Source organism: Rhynchophorus ferrugineus, unplaced genomic scaffold, assembly GCF_030347505.1.
Source record: "Rhynchophorus ferrugineus isolate W39M unplaced genomic scaffold, kcgeb_rfMv2 rfM9, whole genome shotgun sequence".
Taxonomy (NCBI): Eukaryota; Metazoa; Arthropoda; class Insecta; order Coleoptera; family Curculionidae; genus Rhynchophorus; species Rhynchophorus ferrugineus.
In genome coordinates this window covers 456,514-480,725 of record NW_027472588.1, presented here as the reverse complement: position 1 = coordinate 480,725, position 24,212 = coordinate 456,514, and the positions used below count along the sequence as shown (strand labels likewise).

The 24,212-nt window shown below is 34.9% G+C and overlaps 1 protein-coding gene across 2 annotated transcripts in view; it reads left to right on the top strand.

The window, feature by feature from the left end:
* The window catches only part of wb (wing blister), a 173,667-nt gene that overhangs the window by 24,787 nt on the left and 124,668 nt on the right, over positions 1-24,212 (top strand). Inside the window, exon 1 of one of the 2 annotated variants that reach the window (XM_076413868.1) lies at positions 20,180-20,419. The exons of the other annotated variant lie outside the window; for it this stretch is intronic. Coding sequence (XP_076269983.1) covers positions 20,263-20,419 — 157 coding nt within the window. The 5' untranslated portion in view covers positions 20,180-20,262. Of the gene's footprint in view, positions 1-20,179; positions 20,420-24,212 lie in introns of those variants that run through there. 2 annotated transcript variants of the gene reach the window in all.

Genomic DNA, 24,212 nt, shown 5'->3' with positions numbered 1-24,212 from the left:
TGCACAATGATGTGGGTTGAAATTTTGATGAAAATTTGTGACAGTTTGACTTAACTGAATAAATTCATAATGAACAATTTTAATTTTTAATATAGTAAAGTGGTATTTTCATGTTTTACCAAATAGTTAGACGTTTTAATGATTGTCTATCACTTCCTCGTTTCCTTTGTACCTGATAACGGGACAATTTTCCTGGATATCGATGATGAAGCGGTTTATTTTGGCAGCAGTATGAAGCAGCGACCGTCTTGTAAGCTGTATCTATTCTTGTTGTCGTTTATATTTATCTCAGACGTGAAAGGATGACTGAAAATTGGCGATCTCATCATAAACAAGCTCGAAATGTAAGAGATAGTGAATCCACAAACACTCGTAGATCTCTGTTCCTTAAAATCATTTTAAATAAAACTTGTTTTAACGCGAACTTATTTTTGATGCGTCAGGATGAAGATACGTTGTATTCGACTATGTTGGGTTGGGTTTTCTATAACAAATAGACGGTTTCCACTAAATCAAATTTGAAGCTAACATCGACATCCAAGTAAACAGTAAAATATTGGAACTATGAAGTTCGGATTCTCTTTGTGGCATCGGGATATCCGTTTTGCAGTTTCTGTTGACTTTAGAAGTCAGTTCTGTTTAAAGGAGACTCTCCATAAAGGAAAATATTACATTTAAAAATAATATCTAAATAACAATGAAATGTACATATGCTTATAAAATAGTTTCCTTTAAGAAAAATACGGTGTATTTATTAAATATTTTATGAAGAAAATTATTATGGATTGAGATCAGAGTTTCAGTGGTGAAGAATGGTGTATTGATAATTCTTGGCTGGCTGAGTGTTATTTGTAACATAACAATGAAAAATCTATAAAGATACGTCGGTAATTCGAATAGTTGCTAAACAATATCTGTAATAAAGAATTACATTTACCTCGCGACAAAACTTTAGCACACTTCAAATTATTTCTTATAACTTTTAATAAGAATACTGTTTGAAGTCGTGAAAAGTGGAGAATGTGTAGAATATAAAAGCTACAAATAATTACGCTAAAGCGTTGTCGTAGAGTGTTAAGTGTATTAATATGCAATGTATAGTTATATATCTAATGTAAAAAAATAAACCTTTTCAAATATATATCCCATAAATAATGTAGAGACAGCTCTTGGCAAAATAAGGCAGAAAGCTGAAGAACATCCCTTCTCGCTTTATCTGTTTAAAAGAGGCAACATCACGCTGTGAACCTTTCTCTTCCTCAAACCCTACGTCACTTATCACGACGGAAATATTAATAGGGTATAACAAGCTATTATAGGTTTTTTCTTTATTGTACATGATTTATATTATGACCTTAAATGGAATGCATAAAAAATGGAAGGAGCAATGTTTGGAGGATATGTTGTTTTGGGGTAGGGTAGGTTTTGGGCTATAGTTTAATTTTCAATACTCGATCTAAACTTGAATTAACGTGAAATAATGCTTTTATAACTTGGGGTACTCAACATAAACACATATTAATTAAGACTTAAAAGATAAGTGAACAAACTAATGAGAGAATAACTACTTAATAAAGAACATTTAGCACAAAAAGCATTATAATAATAACTTTGCTATTTGGTACTTTATTTTTCAGTTATTATTCTTGCTTTAACAAGAGTAACTAAATGATTATATCGCACTCATATCATAATCCACATGCTTCAATTAGTGATGATATCCTATCAGACTTTTTTATTTCTCTTAGTAGTTCAACTATATATCCAATATATTTCTTATGATAATTTTATCTACGTGATATGTAGCTTCAAGTAACCCCCTGTGTAAAATATTTTATTCTAAATCTTGCTCTAAAGTCTATTGATCAAATCAGATGGTAGTACATGTTTTAATCTACTAAATTCACTATTATTATTCACATTGACAAGTCCATGCAGCTGCACTGATACTCTTTCCGAAGTATTTCTTTTATTATTACTTAATTATTACATTGTTACTAGTCGTTTCCGTCTAACCTACAATTTGTCTTTATGATAACTTAAATCTAGGTATAAAACTAGGAGGACCCATAGGCCTTATCTTAGTCTCTGGTGAAATAATGTTTATACATGTCACTGCTGTATTTTTTTATTATATGCACCTCACTACACAACACTACACAAGATGACATGGTTTGATTCTTTTGAGTCTGTGTCCTGTTCTGGTGGTATCCAAAAGCTGCAGTACTTCAATATTCTCATGAGAATGGAGTCTTCCTTATGCCCCCTTGCAACTCTCTTGATTTCTTGACTGACTGTCGGTATCTGAAGGTATCGATGTAGGTAATCAGTCCTATAGTATTTGGGTGCGCCCACAATACCTCTCAGGACTTGTTCTGAAAAAGTTGTATTTTATTTATGTTACTCCTTACAGAACATCCCCATAAATTAACTCCGTTTGTCCATGTAGGTTTGAGTACTTGTTTAAATAATACCAATTTATTATGTACCGATAATTGTGATTTTCTTCCAATTAGCCAATACATTTTCCTATATTTCAATTCCAATTCTTTTCTTTTCTTCTTTATACGTTCCTTCCAGCGAAGTTTTGTATCAAAATTGATTCCAAGATATTTAGCATTGTTGCTATATGGAATGATAGTATTATTTAATGTTATTGGTACTTGTATGGTCTGTTTATAGGCGAACTGCACATGTACAGATTTACTTTCATTAATTCTTATTTTCCAAGCTTGTGTCCTATTATTTATATTGTCATTTGTCTGTTGTAATTTTCGTGAGGCTTCTTCACTATTGTCTCGGACAGCTATAATCGCAGTATCATCAGCAAATGTAGCCATCGTACTATTCTCCATTTGTGGTATATCACAAGTGTAGAGTAGATAAAGCATTGGTCCCAGTACACTCTGAAGTATTTAACACTAAAACTTTGAGTTATACTCCTTTTGGTTTCTAGAAAGATGCCACACTGTCACGCTAGACTTTTAAATGAATTTAACTGTTAATATTATTCTTAGGTTTTATTTTGTTTTTGTTAATTTTATACAGAAAATGCATATGTATGTAATTGTAGTGTTCAGTACTAATAAAGATTTTTTTATGAAGAATATTTATTTTTATTTTCAAGCTATACGTTAGTTGTGATAGTAAACCTTTCTGTTGAGTGTAGCTGGTCACACTCTGTTAAAAGCTTTAAGGAAAATGATCAAAGGTTGTTTAAATACCAATAATTACATAGGTTTGAAACAAAAAAGCTGTTTGTTGCTGGACCAAGAAGAGTTGGCTACAGAGGGAGTTTGAAATTGGTGAAAAGAGCGTCCTTCAATAAACACTGTTAGAAAGGAAAGGTTTTGGTGTGTGTTAATGAACGTATGTTAGATAAAAACATATATATGGTTAATGGCTTTTAAAATAACTCGTTTAACATAGTTATCCAAATTGTCAAGGAATTTATGACAAAGAAAAAGTCATTTTCTTATTGAACACACATAAAAACTCTCAGATTTTATTTGTAGACCTGTGTTATTATTCATTTCAACTTATATGCTTATAATTCTAATGGCGCTTCATTATTCGAACTGAAGCTGTCAGATCGAAGACCGAAAATGGCTGAGACATTTTTCCCAAGAACTAAGAATAAAAACAAACGACAGTACGTAACGATTCAGCTGATGGGAGGTCTTACTCGAACAGACAAGACGTCTTGTTGTATTTTAATTGAAGTACATCACAGAACAACGTCTATATATGCGGTTAGGATTTCTTTCTCGTGTTGTTTTTTTGCTCGCTGCACCCCGCTCAAGATTACAGCACCATCGTGGCCTGGGCTCATCAATCACGAGGGAACTTGTCGAGTTTCTGGATTAGAGACAATGACGGATAACGTCTGGTGGCGGAAGACACGTAAAGAGCACGGCTAATGCCGCGTTTGAGTCGCGCGTACCAATAAAATTGGCGTATAGAGTAATATATAGAGTGTTAACTTAATACGAGGCTCACAATTTATATTTCGGGAATAAGAAAAAAAAAAACAAATAGTCAAGCTGCGAATATATTTTTATTGTTTTTCAAAGTACTCGCCACGATGATCGATGTACTTTTGCATACGCTTAAACCAATTTTCAAAGCATTTATTCCATTTCGAATGAGATTTCTTCAAAACATGATCGATAGCTTCTTCGGGCGATGAAAATCGTTGACCACGCAGTTTATTCTTCACGGATGGAAACAAAAAGAAGTCATTGGAACAATCCGGCGTCTCTTGTTTGTTTTTCTTATTTCACCGAAGATTTCTGGCGAACAAATGGTTGTGTACCAATAAGAATTTACTGTTCTATGATCCTCTAGAGGCACTGTTGCAATATGACCAGTTTTCCCGAAGAAACAGGCTTTGGTTCATCTTGGAACACCCATACAGTTGACAGCTGTTTACTTTCGGGCTCATACGAATATATCCATGATTCGTCACCTGTCACGATTTTATAAACGTCCTTCGAAGCACCGCGATTGAATTTCTCAAGAATTTCTTTGCACCAATCGATACGAGTCTTTTTTGAGCGATTGTCAAATTATGTGGGATCCAACGCGAACATAACTTTCACACAGCTAAGTGTTCCTGTAAAATATCATATATGGTGGTGGAACTAATGCTTAAGGATGACTGAATCTCACAATAGGTGACGTGACAATCTTGCTTAATCATTTCACACACAGCATCGATGTTTTCTGGCACAACAGCCGATTTTGGACGATCTTCACGAAACTCGTCGGTCAGCGGACTACAATCACGATTGAATTTACTAAATCACGAGCGATACACGGTGGTTTTTGATGGAGCTTCATCGCCAAAAGTCAAATTAAGTTGATTGATGCACTCTTGTGATAATCCACATTGAAAATCGTAAAAAATCATCGCACGAAAATGTTCACGATTTAGTTTATTTTTTTGCCGATACGAAACTTTTAGCTAAATGTATGATAATATATATGTATCAATTAATAAGCCAAAATATTAAATACAAGTATCTTGACCAATATACATTTGTGTTGAGTAAATGAACCCCTTCAAAATAATTGGATTTTCAATTGATGGCACTTTACAAATAATTTTTTAAGGGGTAACAAACAACAAAAACTTCTCACATAGTATAATCATATTTACCTTCAATGCCATTTTGCCATCGCCCCATTTGCACACATTTTGAGTTAAACTGTGTGTAATATTTTCATGATTTCTTCTATTGTATACCTGTAAATAATAATATATATGAACCAAATGCTTTATATAAATAATTGTATACGTAACAAGTAAAAGCAATGTTAAATCACATTCACATCCTTAATCTAGCTAACTTGGGTTGTTTCTTCCAAAGAAATCTACGTCTGGTTGTTTATTTTCGCACATACACTGGATACACGACACCTTTGAGAATGAAGAAACATTATAATAAAATATTAGGCACTATATCTAGGACACAAAAATGTTAATGATATTTTATGTCAGACACAAAAAAATGGCGACGTAAACAAACTGAAACAAACAATGGCGTTAGAGAAATGAGCCAATCAAATGCCTTTGTAGGCCAATTCAAATGAACCAATCAAAAAAGTGGGACCACGCAAAACATTTCCTCAGTTTCGCCTATTTAAGTAAAACCTCTATATGTAATATACTCTACGAATTGGCGAAATGCGTCGCGGACCTGCTGAATTATGGTTTCCTGTTGGCCGTTTGGTGCGGTCGCGGTTGTTCGACGCCGAGCCCGACAAATTCTCTTTTATTTCTTCGGTTGTGTTCGCGGGCGTCATGCTAACAATGCCGATTTATAGCCTGGCGACTGTCTCACACGCTTATATCCAGGTATAAGTCCAGTTAAGTGAACGCCCGGTTTTATCAATAATGCCTTTGAACAAGATATATTTGTAGTATAATGCTTTCAGTAAAACAACCAATGCACGTCATCAGCACCGTCAAACGTATTGGCCAAATTCCAAATTCCGTAAAATCCCTTTTAAACTCAGAGCATTTTTCTTTCTCATTTTGCTAATTAGCATCACTCCAATTAAGAAGAGACAGAATGAAGTCTGATGCCTCCGAACATGTAACCAAATCGATCTATAAGATTCGGTTTATGTTGGTACTGGTCGACGCCGTCCTCCGTACGTATATCACTACATAGTATAAAACAAAGTCGCCTTTTCTGTCCCTATATCTCTATGTGCGCTTAAATCTTTAAAACTACGCAACGGATTTTGATGCGGTTTTTTTCAATAGATAGGGTGATTCAAGAGGAAGGTTTATATGTATAATACATGCATAATATACTAAGGCCACATTGCTAATTTTAGAGGTTTCTAACGTGATGTCGTAAATTAACCTATTTTTTTAGGCTTATTTAGCAATTAGCAAAAACGCTGCCTAACCCTACGAGTTAAAATAAATACCTAGGTGAAAATGTAAAAAGTAAATAAGTAAAAATGTATAATGTATTAAAAATTGTATGAATTTAGATATTCCAAGGATAGCAGGAAATCTTCATAGTAAGTATAGGGGAAGAGGAATTGTTTTACTCCAAATTTAATGCGTGCAGGCCAAGGGCAGTAATGAATGAACCAAAAATACTGGATCGATTTTAATCATGTTTTCATTGAGTGACATAGGCATATATATTTTATGCCCGTGCAAAGTCGGAGCGGGCCGCTATGTTTTTATATACAACGTTCATATTTTTTCTGTAGTGTATTTAATTTAGTATCAGCATTGCACCCGTGCGAAGCCGGGGCGGGTCGCTAGTGTAAATATAATAAAACAACTCTAACCTATAAACTGTTGTGGCTCATTAACTAACTGTGTGTGTTTAAGCTCTTCAGTTAATATGAATTGGATGTATTATAATGTTAAAATAAATTATAATTTATAACGTCTTTTTTTGTTTCATTATTTTATTTTCATTAATATGTTGTCAGAGTCAAAATAAACGGAAACTTAAATTTGGTGCGGCAACGTTGCATCATATATTTTGAAAGCATGGATGGACTGCTTTATTGGACGGTACTATATAAATTAATATGGAGACCACCTGATAATACATCAAGATCAAGGGCTGAGCATCTAAGCTGAATATCCAGGACTAATACTCTGGATTTTTATAGGTTAGCTTGATGTGGTATATTAGGAGCTGGTAAAACCATTAATGAAGCAATACTAATGTTTGGGAATAAGTGAGTTAAATTATTTATCATAATGTAGTTAAGTGTTTCTACTACAGACGACGTTACATAGTTATCGCAATTTTTCAAAATTAAATTATTGATCATAATGTAATTAAGTGTTTCTACTACAGACGACGTTACATAGTTATCGCAATTTTGCAAAATTAAATTATTTATCATAATGTAATTAAGTGTTTCTACTACAGACGACGTTACATAGTTATCGCAATTTTGCAAAATGTATGTATGTTGAGTTCTGTTGCATCTATAAATTTGTCGTTTCCATTTTTGTCGGTTAAAATTTTATCAAGCTTTCTACAAAAGTTAAATTGGTCTTGGTCAAAGTATTTGCCAAAATCCTCAATACAAGAATATTTCGTAAGCTCAACATTTCTGATTATTTGAATTTCGCATCTATTTGCAAGCAAGAAGCTAATTATTTGATATTTACGAACATGTTACTAAGCCCTTTAACTGAACATTTAAGTAACAAGACAATGACACCTAAATATCTTTCTCTAACAAGCCTTTTCCTTTCGCAGTATACACTACCAAATCTAGTACTAAGGAAAGTATTTTATGGTATCTTTCAACACTTATACCCTATACAAGTTAGTGTGGTTTCGTTCTTTTAAATATTCTGATTTTCTGCATGTTATTCTCGTTCTAGCTCTAGTTCTTCTACGTTGATGTGATTTAGTAACCTTTTGTCACGTTTTAAGGCAATATATTCGATAATTTTGTATATCCACTAGATTTCGAGGTCACAGTACAGTTGTTCGTTGGTTATGTTGCGATAAGCATTGATAATTAATCGAAGAACTTTGTTTTTGCAGAGTTGGATTGCTAGTCGGTTCAATGTCTTAGTGCAAGGCCAATCTTCTGACTTACCAGTACAATTATTGGATTTTGGGTCTAGTTTGCTCTGCTTTTTTTTGTATAAGGTTAACGTCGAGGTATTTTGCTTATTGCACCGTAACGCAAAACTTACATGAACAGATTTCGAGCTGTTAAGCTGTATTTTCCTGTCCCTAGCCCGTTTGTGGATCTTGAGGCCGGCCAGCTGTAATTTTTCTATATTTTTAAGCAGTGTTTGAAGTTTTAAGAAGAAGAATGTGCGAAATCTTGTAACAAACAACTTTTAGACGTAGAAAGTATTAAAAGAACATAGAACATATTAGTACTGGTACAAAAATTAAAAATTAAAAATTCTCTATCAAATAACCATCACCAAGTCATCATAAAACGACGCCACCAGACAAATTGTACTCGACAATGGCGCGACATTATTTTTTATCGAATCTCCTGGCCATTACCATCTCCTCTCCCGCCAATTAATCTCCATTAAGGCCAGCAATTTTCCCTCCGATAAATATCGGAGAAATTCCTCTATTATGTTCGACCCTAATTCGGAGCCCTTTTGTCGTGACCAGACGCAGCTCGAGAGGGATCCGAGGGCCGGCGGACGGCCCCCAGCGGGGCACCGTTTGTCCCGAAAGGTCGGCGGCGTCTCCTTTGCATCTCGGGAACCTGTCGGGGCGCCCCGTTTTTTTCTGTCCGGTTGAATTGCGTCGTGACGGATGGATGTGGGCGAAGGACCGACTATTTAAATGGATTATCTCTTATGTATGTTTGTTGATTTTGAATTATTCCTTTAGAATTTGTTTTGTGCGCGGTCATATACAGAATTTTCTCTTGTCAGTCCTCTTGCTTCGACTAGGGTTTTGGTTCCTTCTGTTTCTCACATCTCCCTCATATCAGATGTACTGAAACGTCATTTTCAGGTTTTTAACAGCTTTCGCGAGGTTTTTGTTTATGTATATACTAGCGACCCGCCCCGGCTTCGCACGGGTGCAATGCTGATACTAAATTAAATACACTACAGAAAACATATGAACGTTGTATATAAAAACATAGCGGCCCGCTCCGACTTTGCACGGGCATAAAATATATATGCCTATGTCACTCAATGAAAACATGATTAAAATCGATCCAGTATTTTTGGTTCATTCATTACTGCCCTTGGCCTGCACGCATTAAATTTGGAGTAAAACAGTTCCTCTTCCCCCATACTTACTATGAAGATTTCCTGCTATCTTTGGAATATCTAAATTCATACAATTTTTATTACATTACACATTTTTAAACGCAAATTTTAAATTTGTAATATCTCCGAAAATATTTGTTTAATTTACATGCTGTAAGGAACCATATTGATCTACATTAATTGCACACTGTATTTAAGGTACTTAATTCGATAAGGATTAATGCCGTATTGCTTAAAATAGCTTCGTAATTATAAACAATAAAAGATAAACATATACCATCGCGGACTTTTTTGTAGACCTTTTTATGGTGTACAATACTGTAGTACATTAATTTGATCTAACTCGTAGGGTTAGGCAGCGTTTTTGCTAATTGCTAAATAAGCCTAAAAAAATAGGTTAATTTACGACATCACGTTAGAAACCTCTAAAATTAGCAATGTTGCCTTAGTATATTATGCATGTATTATACATATAAACCTTCCTCTTGAATCACTCTATCTATTGAAAAAAACCGCATCAAAATCCGTTGCGTAGTTTTAAAGATTTAAGCGCACATAGGGATATAAGGACAGAAAAGGCGATTTTGTTTTATACTCGAAGTCACAATTTCTACATCGAATGGTTATGGGCGATGAATAGTGTATTTATTTTGAAAACGCTGAGCTCAAAAAATCATGGTTATCATCTGGTGAAGACGGCCGATCAACTGCAAAGCTAAATCATTTTGGTCGCAAGACAATGCTCTGTATTTGGCGAGACAAGATTGACATGGTATTTTACGAACAGTCGAAACCTAGTGAAATAGTTAAAAGTGATTTCTACTGTCACTAAATGATTAATCCGAACCATGGATTGATCAAAACACATCCACAATGGGCCCGAAGACTCTTCTAATATAACCCATAGTATTTTTTTCTTACACAGTCACATTCCTTTCGAAAAACAATAAAAATGTTAGGTATATATGTTTTTTGGCGGTTTATTTTTTCCTCTATTTCTTTTGTGTGGAATATATTTTCCTTTTCGGTGTCCCATCTGAAATTCTGTTACTGTCTATCTACTACAGATTTTAGTCAATTTTCTATTATTTGTTCATATATCTTCAGGTCTGTACACAATAGAGAACCCCTTCAACAATTATCCTTTGCTCTTATAGACACAACTCCATATCTACATGTTATATATCTATATGGCCTTAAAAATTTGTTTATAGAGCAGAATCTTTTTAACTATTAACTTTTAGTAGTTTTTCTAAGAGAGAGTCATAAAATCGGTCCATAACTGACGGAGAAATCGGCGAACATACATTTTAAAAAAATACAGCTGAACATAGAACCTCCTCCTTTTTCGAAATCGGTTAAAAATGTAGAAAATGTTAAACTCGCTCTAACAGAACGGAAGAGGATGACGATATTTCACAGCTCGATACCATTCAAGCTGAGAATGTAAATATTTATTCGAGTACAGAGCGAGTAGTGTTAGTTCTACAGGTACTTCTACCGAAATTAAACGCTCATAGAAAAACGTACATTCTTCGGCGAACGCGTGGGAAGAACCACGGAATATCGAAAAGGGAAGAAAGGTATTTCGGATGTTTGTGATCTGAGATATGACCAGATATATCTTTAAACGATAATGGTTATGTTGTCTGTGGTTTCAGTCTATTTGTAGGTATAAATTTAGAGTCTATTTTTTTTATAGTTGTTATATATTGAGTGGCTCTACGCTAACGCTAACTCTAGGCTCAAACGCAAACTACCATACGAACTGATAAATAGACACATAGAGTGAGATTAAATAATCTCTAGAATAAGCTAGAACAGCTTTTAGAATAAGTTAGGATAGACTTCAAAATAAGTTAGAATAGTATATAGAATAAGATTTAGATTATAAAATGTACAGTAGATCATTTACTGAAGTGATATTCTACATGCCAGGATTGTTATATTATATAATTGAAATCATATAATAACACTTATTGCCCACGGGCAGATTGTTGACATTCTAGGAGTTTAGTAAAAAAAAATATTTTCATAATATAGAATAAAGTGTAATGTTATGAATTATAACGTTACATTTTTGTTCATATTTTTCTTGCAAGCATTTTACTTGATTGATTGAACTTCGTACTGCCATCCAGTTTCTTAATTCCTGCCCTTGATGGCATTAAAGACACTACAATATATGTATTTAGTCGATTATAGTTCTTTGTTTATTAAGTTAACTAAGTATTCTCCCACAGAATTTTTATACGAAACATTTTTCCATATTTAGTAGTATTCACCATTTTTATGAAGTCAAAGTCTGTGTTGATTAAAATCCAGCATAGTCTCACATATTTATGTAGAACTGGAAATGGCTGAAGCACTAGTACCAGTGCACCAGAAATCTGCAGTAACAATACTGTAATAATAGCATAATGAAGTATGGAGAGTTTTAACATATATAGGTATTTGGAGTTTTATAAGAAAACTCGGACTATCGATGTTACATTTACGATGAGATCTTTAGATTCCCAATTAACATGAAATTCCTCACAAATTGGGAAATTCCCTACAAGTTGGCAACGCTGAAACTCATATGTTTGTTATAAAACATCAAGACATGCAATCAAAATATTTGATTAAGACTATTCATGTTACCTCTTCAAAAATTATTGACCATATCTTAAACATCTCAATTTAATAGATAGAAGACAAATTATTCTCGGGTTGCTTTCTCGGATATGGGATGCTTAAAACTGATAATAAATACGAACCAATTAAGACATCATTAGCTACGATATCTGATAACTTTTGACCCAGATATTTAGCGTACCTTATTCGAGATGTTTAAATCCAAAAATAGAAGAGAGCCATATGGCGTGAATGAAAGGTATTAAAGGGTTTATTTGAACATATAAGATCAGTGTTAGGAGTAACAACAGATGGCCACATTTGGCTTTTGCTTTTCTTCGCCACTTAACACTTTGAATTCATTATTGCGACAAAACGTATATTTAATTGAAATAAAACTGTATTTTTAATTTAGACCATTGTAGAAGAAACTTATGAGATAATATTAAACTATGTCTTCTCTTTTACGTTATAGGAAAACAATGTTCAGCAAATATCTCACAAATTAAAGAATAATGGTTTGTCAGCGAGACAAATTGAAGGAATGAAGGACCAGAGAAATAAACCCATGAAAAATCTGCGTTATATATACAGAGTTAATAACATAAATGAAATTATGAGAAAAATCAAGATCAATATTCAACATAGTCACTGGTTAAGGCGACATGACGGTTCTCCTACTGTTACGATAGTCGCGGTTTCGAATCCTGCTGGGGCATGGATGTACTTTATGTTTGTGATTGTAGTTGTAAATGTCTTTATAGTCATAAGTGGAAAATCCGACAAGGAATTACCATCCCAGTAGAGCCGGTAACCAGGCTGGGTAAGACCGGATGTCTTCTGGGATGATTTCTTAGTTGGTCACTAGCCAGCCGGTACTCTTAATGTCGAGGACCGTGGTTCGTAGTTATGTTAGGTAGTTTAGAAAGTTAAAATTATTATAAATGTGTATTCAATTAAATTGGAAAAAGTGTATCATTTTTCGGAAAGAAGAGGCGACTTGTTCAACGACGATACAAGGCCACACTGAGGGTTCTTGTTAATTAGAAAAGGCAATCACATCGCACTCTTTCATCATTCAGGTGATTTTAAACCAGAAGACTGGATAGTCAGGGCTGTATTACATGACATATATTCCTCTCTGTTTCTCTCTTTTCCTTTTCTCCTTTTATTTCTTCTTATAGTCTTTTCTTATTTTTTTACCTTCCATCCTGTCCATCTTTGCTACATCCTTAACTCTGAGATTGATAGTGGATATTGTCTCGCAACAAAATGTTTGGGTTGGTCTGCAAACTGCTTTGTACACTTCTATTTTTGTTTTGTTTGATTGTGTAATCTTTCCAAATCCTGGCATTCATCTCCATCTCCTGTCTTCCAATAATTTTAATTTCTATTCCCAGATATTTAAATACATTGACATGTCCAAAGCAACACACCGAACTATTAAAATCATACATTACAAACAGAATGTTTAGAGTCAAACAAGAAGAAGCTTATTCTACAATAAAGGAAGTTATCTACTCTACACTTGTGATATACCACAAAGGGATAATAATACGAGGCAATAGTGAAGAAGCCTTACGAAAATTACAACAGGCAAGTGACAATATAAATAATAGGACACAAACTTGGAAAATAGAAATGAATGAAAGTAAATCTATGCATGTGCAGTTCACCTACAATCAGACTGTATAAGCACCAATAACATTAAGTAATACTATCATTCCATATAGCAACAACGCCAAATATCTCGGAATGAATCTTGCTGCAAGACAAAAAGAACTGAAATTGAAATATAGGAAAATGTACTGGAAAATGTCCTTCACTGGAAAAAAATCACAATTATCAGTACATAATAAATTGCTATTATATAAACAAATACTCTATATGGACATAGGAGTTCAATTATGGGGATTTTCTGCAAAGAGTAACATAAGCCAAATACAAATTTTTCAGAACAAAGTCCTGAGAGGTATTGTGGGCGCACCCAAATACTATAGGACTGATTACCTATATCGAGAGCTTCAGATAGCCACAGTCAGTCAAGAAATCAAGAGAATTGTAAGGGGGTATGAGGAAAGACTCCATTCTCATGAGAATATTGAAATATTGCAGCTTTTAGATACCACCACACCAGGACACAGACTCAGAAGAATCAAACTATCTGATCTTGTGTAGTGAGGTGCATATAAGAAAAAATACTGCAGTGACATGTATAAAAGTTATTTCACCAGAGACTGAGATGATGGGTCCTCCTAGTTATATACCTAAATAATAAAAAAATTACATGTGCATTTAAAATTACCCTAAGAAAATCTCTAAATAATTATTTGTAAGTTCTTGTGGCAATTTGACGTTGTACATCTTCTGCATAGTTAACATTATCATTGTTATTATAGAAATGTATATATAATAAATAATAATGATTATGTCATATTTTGAAGAGAATTTAAGGAACAGTATGACACAATTATCTATAATTATTGGCCATTAAATATAAAATTACCCTGTGTTGTGGCATAATATTACGGAGTCCCATACGACCATTTACATCTCTGTTTATTCATTATAACGTGGGCTCGGTCCACGGCCCACCATATCCGGACCCAGCTCGTAAAAACCGACAATTCGCAGATCATTGTATGATAAAAACCTTCCATCAACGTTAGCCGAAGAGAACCCGAGATGGACGTCATTACATTTCAACATATTTTTATTCCACGTTGTTTTGACGAAATGGTGAGAGCGCATTCGCGCAAATAACACGACAATAAACGAGGTTGACGTCCTTAATCCAGAAATATCGAAGGTCTCGACCGCAAAACTGGCGTGACTCAATAAGCCGATGATTCTGTTCAGTTTGCACTTGCAAAAAAATGACAAAAAAAGCGAGACCGTGAGTGGTTTCAACTTGATATCTGGATGGGTCTTAAAACAGACACCGCGAAGAGTATGAGATGTGAAGGCTGCAGTTTCAGATATTAGTTTTTATATTTTATAAATAACTGCAGTAATGACTAACCAGTATTAATAGGTTAGGAAGACAGAAATATATTTTTGTCAAAGATTTAAACATATTTGTTGTTAGTTTCATCAATTTTGGTCTGCAACCGTGGTTCTGAATCAAGATTAAAAGCTAAGAAGTATTGTTGATACAGCTCCTTGGCTCTAATTGCGTTTTTGTTGAGAAACTCTTTTTTTTGAACTCTGTTCAGTTTTTTTAAAAATATTTCATTATATCCATATACGAAAATTTGCGATTCATTTTCAAGTTTTTTTGTTGCCATTTCCGTTCAAATAATGACACATTAATGAAACTTACTGGAGTGATAGAGAATTTTACGCTGTATCGATTGATGGTTTAACAATTATTATACAACTATTCATTTTTAAAGTATTCATTGAAAAGTGAATTTTCAAAAATGAATGATTTTCTACTTATAGCACATATCTTAAAAACTATAAATTCTAATAAAATTTAACATGAATTTTCGTTTCTCTCACACCAATATATACATATTTAGAGACTTTTATCATTATCAGGAAGATTTTTAACATTTTTAGCACTTTTCCCTTATATACAGTCAACAAAATTTGTGATTTTCAAAAATATGAACAAAAAGACAGTAAATTTGACGTAAAAGGTAATGGTCGAAAACGAAAAAGTGAATAAAAGTGCTTAATATTCCAAGTTCTGGCCCCTTCCGATTATGTCTAAGTTCTACCTATATAATTCTACTAGCGACCCGCCCCGGCTTCGCACGGGTGCAATGCTGATACTAAATTAAATACACTACAGAAAAAAATATGAACGTTGTATATAAAAACATAGCGGCCCGCTCCGACTTTGCACGGACATAAAATATATATGCCTATGTCACTCAATGAAAACATGATTAAAATCGATCCAGTATTTTTGGTTCATTCATTACTGCCCTTGGCCTGCACGCATTAAATTTGGAGTAAAACAATTCCTCTTCCCCTATACTTACTATGAAGATTTCCTGCTATCTTTGGAATATCTAAATTCATACAATTTTTATTACATTACACATTTTTAAACGCAAATTTTAAATTTGTAATATCTCCGAAAATATTTGTTTAATTTACATGCTGTAAGGAACCATATTGATCTATATTAATTGCACACTGTATTTAAGGTAGTTAATTCGATAAGGATTAATGCCGTATTGCTTAAAATAGCTTCGTAAATAAGCCATTTTCTCACGTAAAAAGTAAACAATAAAAATGGTTAATGTGGGTTATCCCTAAAAGATAAACATATACCATCGCGGACTTTTTTGTAGACCTTTTTATGGTGTACAATACTGTAGTACATTAATTTGATCTAACTCGTAGGGTTAGGCAGCGTTTTTGCTAATTGCTAAATAAGCCTAAAAAAATAGGTTAATTTACGACATCACGTTAGAAACCTCTAAAATTAGCAATGTTGCCTTAGTATATTATGCATGTATTATACATATAAACCTTCCTCTTGAATCACTCTATCTATTGAAAAAAACCGCATCAAAATCCGTTGCGTAGTTTTAAAGATTTAAGCGCACATAGGGATATAGGGACAGAAAAGGCGACTTTGTTTTATACTATGTAGTGATACGCCTTATATATATAACCTTCCTTAGTTGTTTTTGTGCTTAATCCTTCTAAAACGACTCTCGTATCAATCAATAGTTTAACAATGTAAGGTATTAATTAGTGAGCTGTTACAGAAAATAAAGGTAAAATCAAAAGTTGCAAAGAAAAATAATATGACCACAAAGCTCATTGACCACCAACTGTTATTATATAGTGATTATATCATGAACACTGATTTTCTGCTCTCTACCCAGTTTCTGATTTAATCGAACTCTTATACTTCTTAAAACTCATCCACTGATATTGTATTATTAAAAACTTCAACTAAGGTTCCTCGGCAAGTTCACCGAAAGCTAAGAACTGCTCCAGAAATAATCTTTATGAGATGACAAACTGTAAACAGCGCGTGGGCATAGACGCGACAAAACTGCATAAAACGCAGCGGATAATAAAACTACACCAGGCCTGCTACATCGGAAATAAATCATCTGAAAGTGTTTTGCGTTGTCGCTTTTGATATATATCAAAATCATTTGTGAAACAGGGTGAATATTGGTCAGTATCAAAAAATTATACATTTTAATAATTTCATCCATATTCAACTAGATTGTTCTAGATCTAGATTCCATCGATGAGTATTGTTGAGTATGAGTTGAGTACTGTACACATGAAGCTATTGATAAAGATCTTCGTAAAGAAATTGGAAACATCACGTTAGACAAAACTGTACTGATAAGTCTCAACATACCCTCGACTTGGCCTACAGATATGGAGTTACTCCGAAACATCAAACCAACTAGTAATCCAAAACAAAGTTCTACGATTAATTACTCATGCTTATCGTTATGTAATCAACGAAGAACTGCACGATGGCCTCGAAATATATCGAGAGCCAATGTAGCCATCGTTCCAATACATTTCCATGTGGTACTTGTTTTATATAGACGCATATTTTATATTTTAAGCTGAACTAAAATATATAGTACACAAGGCAATATAATTTGTCAAAACTACTTCACAGTTCAAGCATTTATTTCCTAGAAACGTTATGAAATCAATTATCCTCGGCATTGAAACAGCAGTACAGTCCGTCATCTGTACCTACGACTCTTTCGACGGTTTATAGTCACCATAAACCAAACGCTATACCCAGATGAGTACCAACGACACCAGTACCTGAGATAGTTGTAAACCGTTCACGCTTAATGACCAGATGCCGAAGAAATGCGCGCTAACTTGGCCGCCCGATAGGGGCGACCGAAAATAGCCACCGCTTTTATTTCTAGCGCAGAAGACAGCCCGGCAATTAAAAGACGCTTATTTAAATGGCCGTTCGTGACGTTTCCACGACTTATGAACGGATACGCGAACGATTAGTTTTTGTTTCGGAGCGACTAGAAAGAAAATCTATCTGTTTGTCGTTCTTTGAACGAATCTGTTCCAAGTTACAAAATATATACTTTTTTTCGTTATGATTTAATTGTACGACGTTTTTTATGCTTGTTATCTGTGTTTTAGTGGTTTGAATCAGATCAAACCATTTATATAGACCGTTTATACCGATGTTTTCCAATATAGATCATACACTAAGTTGCAAGAATATTTAAAAAACCTAACGTCAACTGATGCAACGGATTATTCTCTCTAGAAAATAACAAGAATGATTAAAGGGCCCTAACAATCTAACATCCATTAAGTTTAGCGACTATACTTGGGCTAGGAAGGACAAAGAAAAAGCAGATGTTTTTTCTAAACATCTAAAAAACGTATATAATCCATTTCCGTGCGAAATATCCGTAGACGAGGAAAATCATTTAACGACTCTCTTACACTCATTTAATACTCTATGTTAAAATGGATCTACTACAGGAAAAATGTTACATAATAGTAGAATATAACGATGCTGTTACTGTGATATTGAAATTTACTATATTTAACATAAAATTTGTTTTGTTTCTTTCAATTTCATCATTATTTCTTTCAAGATCATCGGTCTAAATTGGTAATGAGCGATGAAGGCCATTTCTTCTCAGTGGCTACGCCAATAAACAGAACAGTCGGTTTTGAGGAACACAGAATCCTAAATTAATTCATCAAACATCATTCCATTCACTAAAAACAACTGTATATCGTGCTGGAAACATCATTGGTTCCTATTTTTTGAAAATGATCAAGGTGTTGCAGTTACTGTTACTGCTGAACGGTACCTAGGCATGATTCGAAAGTTTCTTGTGCTTGAAATGGAAGAGTAAGGACCAGAGGACATGTGTTTTCGGCAAGATGGGGCCACAGCACACACAGCTCGTTCAACAAGTCAATTACTGAATGACGTTTTTCCACGAAGTCTAATTTCGCGAAGTGGCGATTTAGCATGGCCAGCCAGATCTCCGGATTTAACAGCACCACTTTTTCAGACTTTTTCTTATGGGGTTTTTCAAGAAATTCAGCTTCAGATGTTGCAGAATGTCGTGAAAAATGCCTTAGAAAAAACCGGAAGTTGCATAGCGAATCGCGGTTACCATTTAGCCGATACAATTTTTTAGTCACAACGAAAAAGAAAATGTAAAGACTTATTTATCTTTTCTTTGAGCAAAGTTATAGGCAATCAAAATGGTAGTGGAAATTTTGCCCCGCGTTGTGGAAATGTCACAAGTAACCAAATTATTTTATTAGAGCGCGCCTGCGCTCAACTAGCCATTCGTATACATCTTGTTCGCTTCCCTGCAGTCTATAGTCTAACAGGAATGAAATTGAAGCATTAGCTGAGAGCAAATCGCCGATGTATCTGGCGCAGTTTAATGCATACTATCGGTGCATCGAGGGAAAGCTAAAATCGAGTCGTAGAAAAAGGAGGAACGTCACCGACGTATCTGATGAATGGGTTTCATCGGCCTGATTACAGTGTTAGAACAACCGATTATCCGTGACGCGAGCGTTTAGTCGGCGCTATCGTCGCGCTTGATCTCGAACCCTCGGGATACGCAACCAGTTCTGCGAAAAATTCACCGAAGGAGCCCCGTCGGTTTCTGTTAGTCGCCAGTCGATTGTAGAAATAGGGAGAAGGGGAATTCGCATGATATTAGGGATCAAACGCGCCTGCTTGGTTTGTTGTTTAAATGACGTAGATGTTGTGTTGTTCGTTAAGTTTCGGGAACACAGAATTATAATAATTATTTGCGTTAAATACTAGTTCCGATTTCAATCTTTGACAGGCTCATTCGTTTACGTCTTCGAACTAATCAGACAACATTTTGTGTGATTTTAACTACAGTAAAATGAGAAGGAAAATATTGTCTGGTTTTAAAACGAATTTACAAATTGCGGCAGGCAATATATTAAGCATCTTGATGACGCATATACAAACAATCTTTGAATAAACTTTTTTTTTAACATTATGGTCAACTATCAACACCCAAAGACTATATTCATTTCTTCTTCTCCGGTTCCAATAAAACCTCGGGTTCTCCGTTATTTACTTTAACGGTAAGACTACGCGCCGCGTATTTTCCTACCCACAGCAATTAAAAATAATGGAGTCCGTTTATACGAGGCCGCGCGTTGTTTCTCCCTCTCTCTCGTTCTGTGGTCGCATCTTTCTTGGAGCGGATTCTCACGCACCCAGCCCCATTAATCCCCGTAGCGGTCGTCATCGGACGCCAGACCATTTTTTTCGTCTCGTTTACGTCGCCGCGGTCCTGTTTCGAAATTTCGGGCTCGCCCTCGACGCCACCGCCCCCCCGCGGACCCCCTCGCGCTCGGTAATTAGTCGCGATGTCAACGCGGTAAGATTTATGCCCGTCCAAGACCGAGATTTAAGGTGGCTGGTGCTCGGTATTGCCCGTGGTATGCCGTCGAAAAATGGAAAGCCCGGTGCTTACGAAAGGAGACGTCCTTTAATTATGTCCAAATTGATTAAGGCTTCGTATATGGGGTGTGGTGAGCGACTAGGTGCGTCTAAAATACCAGATATACTGGAGAGTCATTACCGGTTCTTTTTTCGGAAAAAATACAATCAAGAAAGAAAAATTTCAAGAGAATATATTTATTAAAAGTATTGGCTACTTTATTCTTTACTTCCTGCCCATCTGTCAGACAAAAAATGTTAATCCTTTGACCGAAAAAATTTTTGGAGCGATTTCCTAAATTCTTTGAAATTGGCGAAGTGCTATTCCGCAATCGCGTGTTCCATTGATGCGAAGAGTCGATATGTAGACGGGGCAAGGTCTGGAGAGTGCTGCGGATGCGATAATATATCCCATCCAAGTGCTTTCAACGCTTCCTTGACTGGTTTTGTTATATGAGAGGGCACGTTATGGTGCGGTAAAATCGCTTATTCGAGTCTTCGAGCGCTTTCTTGATATTTCGAATTGATCATTTGTTATCGACAGCGATCACTGTTAACTGTTTCACTGTAGAATAAAAATGACATATGTGTCAAATCATAACATTGCATATCTAAGCCTAGCGACGTCTTTTAGTAAAACCGGTAATTACTTTACGGAATCCTTGTTAAATTGGCCATCTCGATAATCAAGATTCCTTCTAATAGAAACTTCTTGGTTTCCTATTAAACAATATCAATTCCTTTCAATCATTCACCAATATATAGAGTACTAGCGACCCGCCCCGGCTTCGCACGGGTGCAATGCTGATACTAAATTAAATACACTACAGAAAAAATATGAACGTTGTATATAAAAACATAGCGGCCCGCTCGGACTTTGCACGGGCATAAAATATATATGCCTATGTCACTCAATGAAAACATGATTAAAATCGATCCAGTATTTTTGGTTCATTCATTACTGCCCTTGGCCTGCACGCATTAAATTTGGAGTAAAACAATTCCTCTTCCCCCATACTTACTATGAAGATTTCCTGCTATCTTTGGAATATCTAAATTCATACAATTTTTATTACATTACACATTTTTAAACGCAAATTTTAAATTTGTAATATCTCCGAAAATATTTGTTTAATTTACATGCTGTAAGGAACCATATTGATCTATATTAATTGCACACTGTATTTAAGGTATTTAATTCGATAAGGATTAATGCCGTATTGCTTAAAATAGCTTCGTAAATAAGCCATTTTCTCACGTAAAAAGTAAACAATAAAAATGGTTAATGTGGGTTATCCCTAAAAGATAAACATATACCATCTCGGACTTTTTTGTAGACCTTTTTATGGTGTACAATACTGTAGTACATTAATTTGATCTAACTCGTAGGGTTAGGCAGCGTTTTTGCTAATTGCTAAATAAGCCTAAAAAAATAGGTTAATTTACGACATCACGTTAGAAACCTCTAAAATTAGCAATGTTGCCTTAGTACATTATGCATGTATTATACATATAAACCTTCCTCTTGAATCACTCTATCTATTGAAAAAAACCGCATCAAAATCCGTTGCGTAGTTTTAAAGATTTATGCGCACATAGGGATATAGGGACAGAAAAGGCGACTTTGTTTTATACTATGTAGTGATGATTGGTAGAACACAATAAATAAACAAGAACTAACAGTGAAACCCTTATATATTAAAGTGATATAAAGTTTGAATAAAAACACTATAAACTGTAAAACCCTATTTTCAAAGTCCATCTTCTATTCTCTAGATTTCTCTAGATTACTATTTGATTAAGATGTGACCATCAAATTTGAAAGTAAAATTTTGATATTTCTCTAAGTTAACGTAATAATACATTCAGTATTCATGTATTTCTATAAAACTTTTGCTATAGTTGATTCTTTGGTGATAGGAAATGACAGAATAAATATATAATAGAAACACTTAAGCTGTTCAAAAAGCTCGTATATTTGAGTATTTTGGACTGGAAGAGCTCGTGAAGTATTGATCAATGCGAAACTGTCTCGCGTAGAACTCGCCGTGGGTACAACGTGTATTCGAAAACACCTTTGAGTACTACTTTAAAAGTGATTAAAAGGATTTTGTCCGTCATTTTATCGATATGACAAATATATAAAGCTCTCTGGGTGGGAAATCTTCGAACTTTGTTGATTCTATTCAAGGGAAACATTTAAATTTTTATATAATTTATAGATAACAGATAAGGTGTAAGGAATCCCTGTTTATTAAGTTCTAGATAAAATATATTAATATAATAACGTATTAAGCAAGTAGGTATAAGCCCGATAACAAAAACTAATCTACGATAGAAGTGATTTATGATAATTGGTTGAAAATATAATTAAAACACGTACGATTCCCCAAAGCGATGCTATCCGCTCGAAAATTGAACTGGTCCATATCAGACATCTAGCTGCCGTTCGATAGCTATCGGCCTGTTTATGATATTTCAGAAGGAGATTTCGGATTACCGATAGACGATGGGTAAACTTCTTGAGTAGCCTGCGCTACCAGAGATAATGCTACTTCCGCTAGGAGATTAGGTTATCGACGCGCTATTATCATTAAACATCCATTAGAAGGGCCCAGGAGGCTTGATAGCAGATGAAAACTATCGAGATACGTCGAGACAGAAGTACTAATAGAAAATAGAGTTACGGATCTATACTTTAATTTTTTTGTACCGATTTTGTGCGCGTTACTAGGAATCTTATAATAGATTTTTAAAATTTTTTACTTTGCTAGTAGTTGTTGCCGCTTAACCTACAATTTGTTTTTAACCGACTTCGAAAAAGGAGGAGGTTCTATGTTTGGCTGTATTTTTTTTCAATGTATGTTATGATATTTTTTTAAATATTCATTCTATTTATATTATCTTTGAAAATATCGATGTAACGAAATATTGATATTTTTCGCGGTGGCCAACACCCCTATTATGCCATACCTACTCCAAGGCTTGTTTTTTTTCCTAACCTGGTTACCAGCTGGTTTACAAACCTTTGCTGACATCAAATGACGTTCATGAATGATCGTAAAGGCAAGTATGCGGGAGGGCGCGTGATGCAAGACTCCCTGAGAGGGATATTAAGAGGGGATTATCCGAGAGGGCTGAAGTTTCACAAAATCGATTACAGTTGGGGTGTCAGCTTCTCTGTGAATTTGGGAGTTCCTGACAAACCACGGAGCGCACAGAGCCTGCCGCAGTAACTTGTTTTGCACTACCTGGGGCTTTGAGATCAGAGTTGGACCTGCTGGACCAAGTGTATGATCCGAAGAGGATCAGGTGGCAATTTACTCCTACGACATGGTAGCGGGTACAACGTGGAGGAGATTCCGTAGCGTCTTGAGATAACCTTTCTGATGTGGTGGCACCAGGTGAATCGTTTATCGAAAAATAACCCAAGATATGTGGTCTTGTCGCGCCAGAGAACTGGAGAATTATCTACTTGGAGCTTGTGTATTCTTGGATTAATTTCCAGTCTCCATAATCTTAGCCATTGAATGGCTGTGGATAGTAGTCTCTGGAGTCAACTAAATCAAAAGGCAGTGTCATTCGCGTATTGTGTGGCTCCTACGTTCTTCCTGATTGGAATGTCGGCCATATAGAAGTTTTTCCACTCTAACTTGGAAGAATCTTTCCGACAAGAATTACTACCAGTGTTACAATGCTATCAGTGCTACATATAAGATATCTAAACATACATTTTTACCTTGATAATTTTCTTCAATAACATTCTGTTAAACGCTTGTTAATAAACCCGAACTGATGCGTATGGTATTGGGTTTTTTCTCTCTTTAATCGATTTTATTCTTTTGATAGGAATATTGATATTTGCTCTGCGACGTGCTTCTTTTATTAGTCAAACTG